At 43.4% G+C, this 16814-nt stretch overlaps 1 protein-coding gene across 1 annotated transcript; it reads left to right on the top strand.

The window, feature by feature from the left end:
- Positions 1-388: 388 nt before the first annotated feature.
- Positions 389-6831, top strand: LOC112842902 (uncharacterized). The gene is made up of 2 exons (XM_025900441.1): positions 389-6462; positions 6707-6831. The coding sequence occupies exon 1, from the start codon at positions 389-391 to the stop codon at positions 6143-6145; it is 5757 nt and encodes a 1918-aa protein (XP_025756226.1). The 3' UTR covers positions 6146-6462; positions 6707-6831.
- The last annotated feature ends 9983 nt before the right edge of the window (positions 6832-16814 follow it).

A 16814-nucleotide genomic window follows, 5' to 3' on the forward strand; every position in this document is an offset into this window, starting at 1 on the left:
AAACTCGCTAAGTTGTATTGTGATCACTACTGAGTCGCTGTTGATTACGCATTCTATATAACAGTGTAGTTCATATCCTAGAAGTGTGAGTTAAAAGGAAAATACATCTTGTGACATTTACTTTGTGTTTGTTTTTAGTTTTACGGGAAGAAAAGGATGTCAATCATTGAACTACTGACGAAGTAAAAAGCCTCAAACTTACTTCCGCCTCCTATGTTCATTGAAACCGTTAGCTGTCTGTCAAGTTGGGCAAAGGGACGCACAATAAGGAAAGAACAGTAAAAAAGCAGCTTCTCAGCGGGCAGAGATAATCAAAGACAGCAACCTCGGCTGCCAGCACGTCTCATCTCTACTACTGCTTATGCTTGCCACACAGCAGCATTGTGGGATGGAGGACACACAAGCCGCAAAAGAAATAACGCAGCTGTCGGCTCTAGAGACCAGGTCAGTGGCCTCTATAACATCTAGTGGATCATCAGCCAGTCGAGCCGCTGCTGCAGCTCGTGCTAAACTGGAGGCAGCTCGCGCACGAGCCGATTATGCCAAAATAGAGTCAGAAATGATGATTGAGAAGGCTCGCATAGAAGCCAAATTGAACACTTTACAGTATGAAAAGGAGGTAGCAGCAGCTATGGCTGAAGCCAGCATCCTTGAGGTTGCAGCAGAGGAGTCTGTCAAAACTGAAAGGAAACCTGCTTTTGAAGAGACTGCTGAAAGGACACGCCAGTATGTGGAGCAGCATCTACAGCCAACCGAGAGTGCTAAACCAGAGGCAGAGCATAGAGAGTCAACTGTTCATGAACTGAAGCCCACAATTCCACCCAGGCAAAGCTTTGATACTCCATATGTTGAAACCCGCTTGTTCAAAATGAGAAACAAAACCATTCCAACATCAGGGCTATCTCAGGAACCAAAGTCTGGTATTTACCCCCACTCAACACCGCACCCGCCAGAGAGCACAAGGGAAAGGTCGCCTGATCGAGTCACACCACAACTCCTACCAGATGGCAGTGCTCAGGTGGGTGATATAGCAAGGTACTTGGCACGGAGGGATCTTATTAATGCTGGTCTCACAAAGTTTGATGACTGCCCTGAAAATTACTGGGCGTGGAAATCCTCCTTTCTGAATGCAGTCAGTGGACTAAAACTCAGCCCCAGCGAAGAGTTGGACCTCCTTATTAAGTGGCTGGGGCATGACTCAGCACGGCATGTGAAAAGAATAAAGACGGTCCACGTCTGTCGTCCTGAAGTTGGATTGGACAAAGCCTGGGAGCGCTTGGAGGAATGTTTTGGCTCTCCAGAGATAATTGAAAAAACACTTTTTGACAGGCTTACAAACTTCCCAAAGGTCAGTAGCAAGGATCCCGTGAAGCTGAGAGAGCTTAGTGACCTGCTGCAAGAGGTCGAGGCAGCAAAATCAGAGGGTTATCTCCCAGGGCTAAGCTATCTTGACACTGCACGTGGTGTCGCTCCAATTGTGGACAAGTTACCACACAATATCCAGGAAAAGTGGCTCTCTCAGGGTTTTAAGTATAAAGTTGACCATAGTGTCATTTTTCCGCCATTTTCCTTTCTCTGTGACTTTGTCTGCAGAGAGGCACAAGCCCGCAATGACCCAGGCTTCAGGCTCTTAGCATCTACTACAGACCACTTTAGATCAGATGCTACAGTGAGGAAGCCCTATAAGGGTTTGGTCTCTGCTCACAAGACGGAAATATCACAGGAGAAAGCTGGCCAAGACAGTGTGAGAGAGCAAACCTGTGATGTGGAAAGGCAGTGTCCTATTCATAAAAGGCCACATCCCCTCAAGCGCTGCAGAGGGTTTCGCAATAAACCCATTGAGGAGCGTAAGACCTTCCTCAAGGACAATGGTATCTGTTTTAGATGCTGTTCTTCCACTAGTCACATGGCCAAGAACTGTAACACAACAATCAAGTGTACAGAATGTGAAAGCAGGAATCATATCTCTGCCCTTCATCCAGGACCACCACTTGCAACTCTCTTTGGTCATGGCGGGGAGGGCACAGAAGAGACAACTCAGCCTGCTATAACATCGACTTGTACCGAAGTATGTGGAGAGGCTCAGAGGGGAAGATCCTGTTCTAAGATCTGCTTAGTAAAGGTTTTCCCGAAAGCGCAGCCAGAGCGAGTGACAAAGGCTTATGTTGTGCTCGATGATCAGAGTAATCGGTCACTTGCCAGGTCAGAGTTTTTTGATGTTTATGGCATAGAGGGATCAGAGTCTCCATTCACACTTCGTACATGTGCGGGAACGACAGAAATGATGGGTAGAAGAGCTACAGGCTTTGTAGTGGAGTCACTAGATGGAGCCACATCAGTCACGCTGCCGACAATAATTGAATGTAATAACATTCCGAGTAACAGAGCTGAGATACCTACCCCTGAGGTGGCAGCAGAACATGCTCATCTAAGGCCAATAGCCCATCTCATCCCACCACTTGATCACAAAGCTGAGATCCTCCTCTTACTTGGACGTGACCTACTTAGTGTCCACAAAGCGAGACAGCATAGAAACGGTCCTCACAATGCCCCATATGCACAGAAACTGGACCTGGGATGGGTCATCATTGGTGATGTCTGTTTAGGTGATGCTCACAAGCCTGCAACTGTGGATGCCTATCACACTAATGTGCTTGAGAACAATCGCCCATCCTATTTCAGACCATGTCCAAATATGGTTCATATCAAAGAGAATTATGGGTCCAAGTCTGAGCGTAAAGCCTTCCCTACCACTGAAACACCTAGAGTTAAGGCATGCACTCTTGGAAGCACTATCTTTGATACGTCTGAGGACGATAACAAAATCGGCCTTTCTATTGAAGACAAACTGTTCCTAGAGGTCATGAAGAGAGAGATGTTCATAGATGACAGCAACAGCTGGGTGGCGCCACTTCCATTCAAGGGACCTCGCCAGCGGCTGCCCAACAATCGCGACCAGGCGGTCAAACGCTTATCCTCTCTTCATCGCACCCTTGAAAAAAGGCCTGAAATGAAGAGGCATTTCTTTGCCTTCATGCAGAACATATTTGATCGTGACCATGCTGAACTGGCTCCTCCACTTGAGGTGGACAAGGAGTGCTGGTACTTACCTACGTTTGGGGTGTACCATCCTCAGAAGCCGGGTCAGATCAGAGTTGTGTTCGACTCAAGTGCAAAGTGCCATGGCGTCTCTCTCAATGATGTTCTCCTCTCTGGACCTGACCTCAATAATAGCTTGTTGGGAGTATTGTTGAGGTTCAGACGTGAAACTGTTGCAGTAACCGCTGACATTGAACAGATGTTTCACAGTTTCATTGTAAGAGAGGACCATCGAAACTATTTGCGCTTCCTCTGGCATGAAGACAACAATCCTGCCAATGACATTTGTGAGTATCAAATGAAGGTTCACGTGTTTGGCAACAGTCCCTCACCATCCGTAGCTATATACGGCCTTCGATGTGCAGCAGCTCATGGTGAAGAGGAATTCGGATCAGATGCACGACGCTTCGTTGAGAGGGAGTTCTATGTTGATGATGCGCTTATGTCAAGGCCCACAGCCAGTGAAGCTATTGATCTAATGAAGAGAGCACAGGAAATGCTTGCCACATCTAACCTTCGCCTGCATAAAATAGCATCAAACAGCTCTGAGGTTCTTGATGCGTTTTCTCCAGATGACCGTGCAAAGGGGCTTAAGGAGCTAAATCTGGAGACTGATGTGACACCTACACAGCGAAGTCTTGGTCTGATATGGGACCTAAAGAAAGACACCTTTACCTTTCGAGTAGCAGAAACAGTGAAGCCCTTTACAAAGAGAGGTGTCTTAGCTACAATCAATGGTCTTTTCGATCCCTTAGGATTTGCTTCACCAGTTACAATCCAGGGAAAGATGCTGCTGAGAGAACTTTCAAGTGAGGCCCTAGACTGGGACACTCCACTGCCTAGAGAAAGGGAGGCCGAGTGGGATACATGGAAAGAATCTCTTGTTGATCTCAAGAATGTACATATTCCAAGAACCTACGCTTCTGCTACGATGTCAACAGCAATCAGAAAAGAGTTACACATCTTTTCAGATGCCTCCACTAAAGCCATTGCAGCGGTTGCTTTCCTAAAGACCACTGGCGAAAATCAGAACCATCAGGTGGGCTTCGTTCTAGGGAAAGCAAAATTGGCCCCACAATCTGCTCATACAATTCCAAGACTGGAATTGGGAGCTGCTGTGTTAGCTGCAGAGCTTGCCGAAGTCATCACAAGTGAACTGGACCTAAATCTTGATGCAGTTGAATTCTACACAGACAGTCGTGTGGTTTTAGGCTATATAAGCAACCAGACGAAGAGGTTCTATGTATATGTTGGCAACAGGGTGCAGCGAATCAGGAGGATTTCAGAACCAAAACAATGGCACTATGTCCCTACGAGCTCTAACCCTGCTGACATAGGCACACGCTCGGTGCCTGCTGCCATGCTTGGTGACAGTGCCTGGCTTAAAGGACCTGCCTTCTTGTTACAAGCTAGTGTTACAAGAGAAGTTGAAACCTATGACCTTGTGGACCCAGAGTTGGATGATGAAGTACGTAGCTTTGTCACTCACACGAGTAATGATGGGTCTCTGCTTGGATCGCAAAGGTTCAGACGTTTTTCCTCCTTGAAGAAACTCCTCAAGGCCCTTAGCTTGCTCATTCATATTGCAAAGGTCTTCAAGAGCAAAGATGAAGGTCCCTCTTGCAGTTCATGGCATCATTGCAAACAGTCTCGCACGGCAGAGGAACTGACAAAGGCTGAGATTGTCGTCATCAAAAGTGTGCAGAAGGAAATGTTTGAGGAGGAACTTGCCTGTATTGCCAATGGTAAAGTCATACCAAAACACAGCTCTTTACAAAAACTCAGTCCCTACTGTGATGATGAAGGACTCTTGAGGATAGGAGGAAGGCTCAAACATGCCAACATCGACTACAAGGAGAAATATCCTCTCATTATTCCAGGTGGTAGCCACGTTGCCAAGTTGATAGTAGAACACCATCACCAGCGAGTAATGCATCAGGGACGGGTGTTCACAGAAGGTGCAGTCCGTACTGCTGGATACTGGATTACAGGAGCAAGGAGGCTAATCAAGCAGATTATCCACAACTGTATCACCTGCAACAGACTTAGGAAGAGAGCAACTGAGCAAAGAATGGCAGATCTGCCTTCTGATCGTGTCAGCACCGAACCCCCTTTCACCTTCGTGGGTTTGGATGTATTTGGCCCTTGGTCTGTGGTCACAAGGCGCACAAGAGGAGGCCAGGCAAATAGCAGAAGGTGGGCTGTTCTTTTTACGTGTCTTAGCACACGTGCTGTGCACATTGAACTGATTGAGTCAATGGACGCATCAAGTTTCATCAATGCCCTGCGTCGATTCTTCAGTTTGAGAGGGCCTGTTAAGCAGATTCGATCCGATTGTGGGACTAATTTCGTTGGTGCTTGCCGGGAGCTAGGTTTCACACTGACAGACCCCGACGTGTCAAGCATTAAGACATACCTGGGAGAAGAGGGATGCACCTGGATCTTTAATCCACCTCACTCTTCTCATATGGGAGGAAGCTGGGAACGTATGATAGGGTTGTCCCGACGTATCCTGGATGCAATGCTTCTCCAAACCACGCACGCTCACTTGACTCATGAGGTGCTTTCCACTCTAATGGCAGAGGTAACAGCCATCATTAATGCTAGACCTTTGTCTCCTATCACAACAGATCCTGACACACCATTCCTGCTGACGCCTTCCATGCTTCTCACTCAGAAGGTGTGCACTCCTCTCCCCCCTCCGGGAAGTTTTATTGAGAAAGATCTCCATCGACAGCAGTGGAGGCAAGTTCAATACCTTGCAAACACATTTTGGACCAGATGGAGACGGGAGTATTTAGGGACACTGCAAAGCCGGAACAAGTGGCAACGTAACCATGCAAACCTCAAGGTGGGAGATTTGGTGCTCATCAGAGACGCACAAGTGAGGCGCAATGAATGGCCAATGGGACTTGTCGACCAGATCTTCCCGGATAAGGATGGCAGGGTCAGGAAGATTGAAGTGAGGGTCTCAAGAAATGGAACTATTAATACTTACCTGAGACCTGTGTCAGAGACAGTGTTATTGATGTCCCCAAAGGACTGAGAAGTATGTGTGTCATGATGGTAAACATTGTATTCAGATATAATCTGTAAAATCTTGCAGTTTATTATGTTTCAGTTGGTTCATAGTGGTATTTTACAATACCAGACGGGGAGTGTTATGACATGCATAGGTTCTTTCTCTTCAGCACCCTCTGCTGGTCATAGTGGGAATACTCACAAGCTTATATTTTGGTGGGGTTTTTCTGTGTTCCTGTGGGTAGAGGAAACAGGAAGCTGGTCGCTTGTTAGCCTGCAGAATATGCTGTTTGTCGCCTTAGATGCTCTTTAAAACATTTCTGCCTTGGAGAGTTATTGCTTGTGAGTATTAATGTACAACATGTTTACAAGTTTATTTGGTGCATTTCTATTACATAGATTTGTTTAGAAACCAATTTCATCTGTTATGTTTATCTTTGAGGAAGCTAAACTCGCTAAGTTGTATTGTGATCACTACTGAGTCGCTGTTGATTACGCATTCTATATAACAGTGTAGTTCATATCCTAGAAGTGTGAGTTAAAAGGAAAATACATCTTGTGACATTTACTTTGTGTTTGTTTTTAGTTTTACGGGAAGAAAAGGATGTCAATCATTGAACTACTGACGAAGTAAAAAGCCTCAAACTTACTTCCGCCTCCTATGTTCATTGAAACCGTTAGCTGTCTGTCAAGTTGGGCAAAGGGACGCACAATAAGGACAGAACACTTGATGAACGTGTCTTTTTTATGCTTAACTTATTCACAGGTCAAAGTCAAGTGGCTTAACAAACAGGCAAATCAAATAAACAAAAGACAAACCTTCCTGTGAAAAGTCAGTTACAAGGACTGAGCTCTAAATGCTTGAAAAGGCAGCCAAGGCCAAAAGAGACCCCCCTCCCCCAGAAAGACTGGAAAACTATTGCTCAAGACAACTTTAAAAATGTCAAGAAAGTCTGACTCACTGGAAACAAAATATATATTTATATATCTATATATATATAAAAGAGAGATGACTCAAGACTTTTGCACAGCACTCTGTGACTCATTATTTGCCACAACAGAGAAGTGAAGTAAATTCACTTGGCGCATCTACTTTTTTTTTTTTTTTTATGAATCTATGGTGGATTTTAAGCTTCGGAAAAAACGGCTCCGCAGTTTTTGAACAGGAAGTAGGAACATGCGTCACGTTAACCTTGAGTTATTGTGATGTTCAACATTTGTCCAGCAGATGGAGGCAGAGTCACGCCTGTGCTGCGTCACTCGCAATCAGCGTCACATCCTAATTATCCTGCAGCACTCCTCATTTATGCGCCGCTCCTCCCGATCTTTTCACATTAACAACAATCTGTTAGTTTCTTACACTGTTCAAAACTGTTAAGGCGGAATAAAAAAGGACCGCTGCAGAAATGGTATGTGAAAAACAAAAGTCCAAATAGAAGAAATGAAGACATGGACACCAGGCATGGACATAAACCTGAAGGAATGCACTGTTTCATAGGTCATAGGAGCGTGTGAACATGTACGCCTGCAACAAGCTAATGAATGTGTCCTAAACACTGTTCATGTGCATTATTTGGATACGTGCACCATCTTCTGTAGATAGCAGAAACAAACAGAACCTGGTGTGAAAATGCTGTTTTTGTTTTCCTGATCAATTTCCTTATCCTGCAGAAACCCCTGGATACTCTGCATTGTTGTTGTCTTTCACCCCCCCCTCCTCAAAGGAGCACATTATCTTGCATATTTCCACAGAAGACAACAAAGAAAAATGTTTTTAATGCTTTCATGTGTTATCCACCGGGAACAGTTGTGCATGTGTAAGCATATTTTATCACGTATGCCAGTTTTTAGTTTAAAGAAATGCAGACGTTTCAACTGTATCTCTGCTGTATCTCTTCTCTCTGAATGAACAAAAGATGGATGCTCTAGTACATCACCGCAAGCAATTTTTATGAATACGTTTTGGTGAAGTTTAACTCATCTGTGCTATAGGGTAGCTTTCTTCTAGACCTATTTTGTCTGCTTGAATCAGTGGGTGTGACTAAAGCCTAATGGGAATGGATGATTGCTATAAGAGTACCTGTCTGAAGATGATAGCTTAAATCAGTATTCTCTCTTGCAATGAGAAGTGGAAATAAGGGCTGGAGTTAAGGCTGTAATGATATTTATCCCCTGCTCTGTGAAATGGCTCAATCTCCTGAGCCGATTCTCTGTCTGATTGTTATAAATCTATTGGAATCACATTATCTTGGCACCCCCAAGACTGACAATGGTGATCGTGAATTTCGGCTGTAAAAAAGATCAATGTTGGTTTTCTGTTAACCATTGTACACTGAGTCTGGTGTGTCTATTCACACAGTTTGGATAGAAGATTAAGAATCGACAGTCGTGCGAGCATCACCGTGAAGCCGTGTCTCTGGCACGGTGGTGCTTTGAGACAAATGCTAATGTCATCATGGTAGTGTGCCAGCAATGACACTGTAACGTGCTGATGTTTAGAGGATGTGATGTTTTCCAATTTCCCCGTCTTAGTATTACAGCATGCTGATTCGCTAACCCCAAAATAGAGCTGAGACAAGTGGAAATGGCATTTTGTAAACAGGTCATAAACTAAAGTATTGGAAAACAATTTAATGTTGCGACCAGATGACGGTGCGACACAAAAGTCATGTAACTGACAATGATGCCATCTCCGGAGTCATTGGGGTTTATTGCACCGCGGACAATAAATGTCTCTGTAAAATTTCATCCAAATGTTATTGAGATGCTTCAGCCTGAACCAAATAGCTTGATCGACTGAGCACACTTTGAATAGTGCCAGCATTACTAATCAGGTCCATAAATATTTGGATAATGATGAAGTTTTTTTGTAGCTTTGTCTCTGTACGCCACCGCAGTTAATTTAAAATCAAACAATCAAGACGTGATTGAAGTGCAGAGTTTCAGCTTTAATTCAAGGGCTTTAACAAAAGTATTGCATTAACTGTGCATGACTTATAGACAGTTTTATACATAGTTTACAGAACTGATATGAATTCAAATATGCAGACAGTGACTGCCTGAAGTTTAGAAGTCATGGACATCACCAATTGCTCTGTCAGGCAGCCTTCAGTTCCTGCTTGTCTGTGGGTCTTCCTTCCTCCAGTTTTATCTTTAATACCTGAAAACATGCTCTGTTGGGCTGAGATCAGGTGACTGACTTGGCCACTGAAGAATATCCCATTTCCTTGCTTTGAGAAACTCTTGGGTTGGTTTTGCAGTGTCCATTTTTGCTTTGAAGCTTTGTCCAATCTGAGCAGAGAGTACAGCCCTGTACACTTCATCCTGCTGCTTCTATCAGCAGTCACATCAACAATAAACCCTTGTGACCCACTCCCACTGGCAGCCTTACATGCCCATATAATATAATTCTGCCATGTTTGACAGATAATGTGGTATACTTCAGATCATGAGCTGTTTCTCTCCTTCTCCATGCGTATCTCTTCCCATCATTCTTGTACAAGTTCACTTTAACTTGTTTGTCAAGTGTCCAATTAGTTTTGAACTTCTTAAATGGGGGACTGTGTATAAAACTTAATGCAATACTTTTGATAAACGTCTTGAATTAGAGCTGAAAGTCTGCACTTCCATCACACATTGACTAGCAAAAATATGAAAATTCTGTCATTGTCCAGAAACTCGTGGCACTGAAGTAAATGTAATGACATTAAACATTAAAACCCACTGAGAGGTGAGAGGAACAACACTGACCATCTCATTAAAATCCAGTGGGCTGCTAGACATCTGAGTGAACTACACTTAGTCACATTCCAGCCACCAAAACTCTGTTGCAGACCAATGGCGCTCTCTAATGACAGCAATCCCCTACAGCAGAACAATGTGTCCATTACAAATGCTGCTCAGGTCAGGAAACATATCAAAGAGCCTGAGGCATTCATGCCCAGCCCTCAAACCTTCCATCAGATCCGATCCACAAAGTCCAAACTCCTAAACTATCAGGATCTGAAGAATCAAGTGGCAACATCCCAGTGCCAGAGGCCGTGTTCTCATGGTTGTGCCTCGTTTGCACTATTTGGCGGTTGGATAACAGAAAACTGGCCAGGCGGTGTTAATGTTTTGGCTGATTGTGGGTAAAAAGTACAATTAGCCTGACTTGTTCTCTTTTCTATAAAGTACAAGTGTTGACCCTTTACAATATGGTCCCAGGAGACTCACGTCTCCCCTCCCCTGTTTGTAAACCTTTATTCAAAGAAAATCCAAAAGAAATCCAAGCACATGTTAAGCAAGAATTACTTGTTATGGGGGGAGCAAGAGAGAGGAAAAATTCATCTGCAATATGTTCAGTTTTGAGCAAATTCATCAGAGCACTTAAGCTAAAAGGGTAATTTCATAAATGGAGATGAAAGCCATTGACGTTATTTTTCTTCCCTCCAAAGAGATTTTGATAGTCTTTTCAGTGAGAGGGAGCTATTTAGAGGACTGTGCTCTTATAAGACCATTAGCTCTAACAAAGAAGGCTTTTTTTCTGTCAGGGGGAACTAAGTATAACACTAAACTTATCATATTTATGTTGCTACTATAATGAATGAATTTATGCTATTAAATGCTGTGGTAAAAAAAAAAGACATTAGAAGGTTTCATGATTGATGGATTAGGTCGCTAACTAAAAACCATGCTGACTAAAATGGCTTTTATCTTTCTTTGCCCACAAAAATACAGGTACCTACAGAGAGCGATGCAGGTGCATGCATAATGTTAGGAACCAGGCTTCATTTCTCCCTGTTTTCAATACACATAAAAGACTACCTTTGGGGTCTTTATTATGGTAAATGCATTGGTGCTATACTATAACTTGAACATTTAAAGCATTTTCTAATACAAGTTTCTTTCACCCAGTCACAAACACAACCATACTGCATTTTATCTATATGCAAACTCACACTCACAGTTTGCATTGGGGACAACTCGGTGTTCAGTATGGATTGGAGGATCCGGAGATCTATCCACCAACCTTTGGATTGGTAGCTAACCTGTTGTAGACCTGAGCCAGAGCCCGTGGACAGGAAAGCTGTCAGACATCCAGCAAATAGCTCGGGGCTGATTCGAAGGCAAAACTCTGCAACAGCAATACAACCCATGAGTCGCCCGCTCGACCCAGTGAGCTAAACTGGCACCCGAAATCATCGAGACACTCCTTCTGCCTCAGAATGTCACTCTAGGGCACTGACGGAGATTTCAGTCCACTGTGAAACATGTGGCGTTTGGGCCACTGCAGGCTCAGTTGCTTTGTCTTCATAGTGTACTTAAAATGTTTCAGAGCTTTCTACAGACAGAGGGCTGTTAAATTATTTGTCTCCTTCCACCCATCTCATAGCACCGCTGCCAGGAGTTGTTAGAGTTCGATCATTATAAAATATTTTATCATTGCTGTGGATCATTAACCATCTGCCATAGCAGTAATAAAACTTAGATGTAGTTCAACCCCCCTAAGTAATTCAACAAGCCTTCAGTTGTCAAATTAACATATGGTGACGGTACTCACAGAGGCCAATGCCGAATGTGAGCCAGTTCACCGTGGCACAGCTTAAGCTGTCAATTTCTGAGGCTGGAGTGAGATGAAGACGCTGGAGAGTTTTTAACAACCACATCGGTGATATAAGTGCATGTTCGTTTAGCTCACTGGGAGTTTGAGCCTGCTAAAGACAGACTGCTGAGGACGAACAAGGGCAGCGGGAAGTAAGCACAGCTTAAAGCTAATCGTAATCCCCCCACACTGCGTGTTAGCGCTCACTTTACCCCGGAGAGCTCTTATGGCTTATCAAGACAGGAATGAAGACTTAGGCTGCGCTGATTGTGTTTAATTAGGAGTCACTAGTGAATGCCTTGTGTGAGTCTAATGTCGTGCTAATAGAGGATAACATGTCTTAAGAGGCTGGGGTCATTCTGGAAACACCTCTCATGACTGTGATACATACATAAGAGCTGTTTCCTGATGTGGTTTGCAGGGGTTATATGCAGGTTAATTTTAGTAGCCAGTCATTTAATTAAAATAGTATGCATAAGTGATCACACATTTTATTCCTCTGTAGAGTGAACTAGTTCCAGCCTCGGTGCCTTTTTGTGAAGGATTTTGAGCGCGTAGGAAATGGCCTGAAAAAAAAGCACTCACTCCATCAGGTGACTTTCAGTAAATCTACACAAAGAGGGGCATTTTATGGCTTCCAACCATACTGAATAAGAGAGGCACAATAGTAGCAGCTAGTTAGCTTTGTGAGACTGTACTCTGAAAACACTTAGGCTGCATTCACAAAAGAGCATAACTTGAGTTTAGAAGTAGCTCCCAAATGGCAAACAGCAAATACACACACAGTGTGTCATTTCGTTTTAGTCTGAAGTTATTCACTAAACATTTTAGCTTTATAAATAGCTCAGGAGTGTGAGGAAAGTTAGCAGTGGCCCAGAGGACACCTAAATCCCTGAGACCTGCTAACAGTCAGTGAGCTGCTGCATTTACTGTGCCTATTCAAACAGTACAATAAATAATTACAATGTCTATATTGAGGGTGTCTGTTTTGGCCCATCAGTACACTGACCTAATCCCATGGCAGTAAAGATGATTGTCTGCACATTTTTATTTGCTATTTTTATTTAAAAAATGAATACAGCACATGGTAATGATAAACAGAATAAAAAACCAAACAAAAATCTTCTACATGGAAAGCACATTCAGTTATCACCAACTGCAGTATAAGCTAAATACATTTCAGTCGGTGCCACTATAGCTGAAAAAAGATTGTTATTTCGAGCTGCAGTTATTCATATTTGGGAGTAAGGCTCTGTTCAGGGACCTCCCTGCGTTATTATGTGCAAAGCTGGGAGTGAGCAGAGCTGTGGAAAGACCCCAAGACACAACACAGGAGGCGTCAGTGACACCGATTACGTCAGATTCATGATAAACTGTGGAGTTAAGCTGAAGGTGGGTTGCAAAGCGGCTTGCAGAGCACAGCAACTGTGAGCTGTGTAAATCAGTTTGAGTAGCACGCTATACAAATGAAATGTGTAGGCAGGAAATGTGATTGGGCGTTCTGCTGGGATATGACTTGGTGGCTACCAGGTAAAAGGTTGAACATTTGCTTTTTCAAATGAACAACAGAAGATGCAAATATAATTACATTACATGGAGGAAACTGATAGTTTGCTTTTTTGTGGTATGAAGTGTAGAGCTGAGGACTGGTGCAAAAAGAAGGGGAGCTTTAATGACTGCTTGAATTAAAAAAAAAACACAGACAACAACAAGAACAACAAAAAGGTAATCCAAAAAACCCAGAACCCCACGAGGAGCAAGGAAAATAGGCGATTACAGGGGACAGGTAAGGCAGCATGTAGGGAAACATGATAGATGATTTGACAGTGACAACAGGGAACCCAGGAGCTTATACTGTACACAGAAGACTGATTACTCACAAGAAACTGAGGAAGAGGAACAAAGGTGAAAAAATCAACAGGTGAAAACAGTCAGGGAGTCCTGAGAACACAGACATGAAACAAAACTAACACACGATGTGAAAGAACAGAAAATAATCAAAAGACAAGAAGACGGAAACAAGAAAACTTCACATTAGCCAGTAAACAGAGCCTCTAACTGACAGAGACAGAGGGAGGAGCTGATAGGAAATCACTGAAACAACTAAAAAGACCCCCGAGGAATAAGAAACTCAAAAGAAAAACGGAAACCCAATAAAACAAAATCAAAACTGCAGCAACAGTAGAGCAGCAAAGATATTAAAACTAACTTCTCATTATTTCAAAAGAAAAAACTGACACAGAGAGCGGTTTAGACAGGAAACACTGCAGATTTTCGCAGACGGTCGGAGATGGTGCAGACTTGTGATTCAACAAGCGTGATGACACAAAACTGAAAGGATATGAAGCGATCGCGTTTTCCTAAAAACGCTTAATTTCAAAAGGTGATCGTGTTCATAAAATTCATAAAGAAAAATGTTAACAAAAACCAAAGTAAATAAAAAATTAAGACCGATTAAAAACTGAAGTAGCTGGGAAATTCGTGGGAATTCTGGAAAATTCCCAGAGCTCTACTAAGTCTTTCATCTCATCAGTTTTAATATTATGATTTAATCTAATCTGCCGCAATCTGTTACAACCTCAAGATCGCGATAAACCCAGTGTGTGTACGTGTCCAGAACCAGAAGGCAAGCTGGGACAGTTGGTGACTAGATAGCGAATGTAAATGTGGTTCTGTATAACCTGCCATACAGGTTTAGGGTCAGGGTATTGATGTTGCACATACTGACAGAGAGTGTGGCTGTAATGTGGCTATAGCTACATAACAAGAAGTAAAAGAACAGGAAAGAAGAAAGAAAGCATTTAGATTGACCCAGGAGAGGTGACAGCTTATGTATTATAACTTCTCTGCACAGTACGGCCACCGTGTGAGTCATTTTATCAGGTTCAGTGGGATTCATTCTCACCATTCACACAGTCCATCACCCCACCAAATGCATTATTCCCTTGACTTTCATTTATCTCATTCGATACATGAAGCGGCATAGGCCGGCCACAGAATTTCAGATATTATTCCTAGATCGCTCTCATCTTCTGGGCGATTTAGGACAATGTCTCTGGTCAGAGCTGTCGCTCGTCACGCTGCATGTCTTTGACGCTTTATGATCTGTGAAATAACCCTGCGCATCTCTCCTCTTTCTTCTCTTCTCTGCCAGGAGTCGAGTAGGCCACATGAGGAGGATAGCCACTGACAGACAGAAAAGCCACGAGGTTATCAACTGTGTCAGATAGTCAGTCAGGTTGAGTAACGGTGCAACAATGTCAGGTTTGACTATCAGGTAGACTCTCATTCCCGAGCCTTGTTCCCTGTAATTTGTTTTCGCTGTCATATTGTCACAGTGGCAACAACAGCCGCTACAGACAGCCAATGAAATAAGCGCTCCGCACCTTCTCTCTCCATTACTTTCAAAGTCACGCTGTCTGTTGTGCCGCTTCGCAATCCTTCAGTAACCTCCGTGGAAAAAACAAAAACAAAAACAACAACAACAAAAAACCCACTCTTTCTTCACACGAGTCAACTCTGAGGTGCCAAATTAAATACTGGATAGACAACAAGTTTACAAAATATATATGAGCCGAAAAAACCAGGCATTCAGCACGTTTTGATCTTTGCTGGAAGTCAGATTTATTTATACAGTATAGCTTTCATCAAAAATTCCTCTCTGCGAGAGATCTACAGAGACGACCCAACCTAGATCTTGTGAAGATTTAGAAAGAGAATATAATGATGGATTTCAGTGTGGAAGAAAAAAAACAAATAAGAATGAAATACAACAAGAAAACAAACAAACAAACAAAAACCATTCCAATAAATAACACAACACGCAGCTCTAGCCATCTACCTTGCCCAATTTAGTCAGCGGCAAGAGAAACGAAAATGACAAACCCCGTTTTATGCATCCAGTCGATGTGAAATCATGTCAGACGAACGAGTTAAAAAACACGCGACCTTCACTTTATTAGCATGTGTGTGTGTGGACATGGATTTTGCATTTATCTGTTAAATCTTTAAACGATGAGGATGGGATTTGCCTCAAGGAGGCCATTTAGTGCTGGTCGTGCAATCCAGTAGCCGCAGAAATTCCGCCGATTTGTCTCAATTTGCTCATCAAAGTCCTCTGAGCATCATTGTGATCCCGTCTCTGGGTGAAGATGACTTCATTGAGCCACGGAGAGGAGGATCTGACAGCTGAGTGGAAGGGCTGGAAAGGTGGAAGGAAGGTAAAGCAGAGGAGTGTGTAAAAGACACCTGAATTGAGAGTAATGAATCCAGAGAGGCGCACAGACATGTCTTTCATCTTCAGGCGGACTTGAACCGCTCTTTCATCATCATCATCTGAAAAATGTGCATGCTCATAGCACAGAGGCATTTACCTGCAGGGGGGAAAGACACGTTTCACTTTCAAAGAATATACTCACACTTTCCAGGTCCTGCAGTGTTTGGAAGCAGAGCGAGGAGTCATTAGAGACTACCACTGTGAGGAACACGGGCAGGTGACAATTATTTACCCCCAAATTAGCCTCATTATTGTTCCTGATGAATGTGTGTGGAAATTAAAAGCGATAGCTCAGAATGGTGGGCTTACAGCACAGCGTAACAAGGGCACGGGCGTGTTATAGGAGTTCCTCATCAGGGTGACAGAGAGCAACGTGGCGAGCTAAAGCTTCCTGCATGTTTTGAAAGCTGAAAATATCGAAAGGGAAGGCGCTTTCATTCTTGTGATTTCTTTTGGTCACAGTTCGAGTCAACTCAGATCAACTCAGCTGTATTTTTAGTAGCCATACTAGCAGCGTGGCTCCGGGGCTGCAAACGTGACTCTGTCGGTGCGCCACTTTAGTCAGGACTGAAATATCTCAACAGCTATGGGATGGATTCCCCAGACTCCCCTGCAGGAGGAATCGAAGTTATTTCGGTGATCGCCTCAGCCCTACTGTGAGGATATTTGCATGTCTAAGTGAAATATCTTTTTAACTATTGGCTGGACTGCCACGGAGGACTATGAATATTCATCGTTTCCCAAGGCAGAATCGTACTAACTTTGGTGATCCCCCAACTTTTCCCGTAGTGCTATCGGCGAGTAAAAAAAATAAAATAAAAAGTCACCAGTGAA

This window comes from Oreochromis niloticus, linkage group LG18 (genome assembly GCF_001858045.2).
Source record: "Oreochromis niloticus isolate F11D_XX linkage group LG18, O_niloticus_UMD_NMBU, whole genome shotgun sequence".
Lineage (NCBI taxonomy): Eukaryota > Metazoa > Chordata > Actinopteri > Cichliformes > Cichlidae > Oreochromis > Oreochromis niloticus.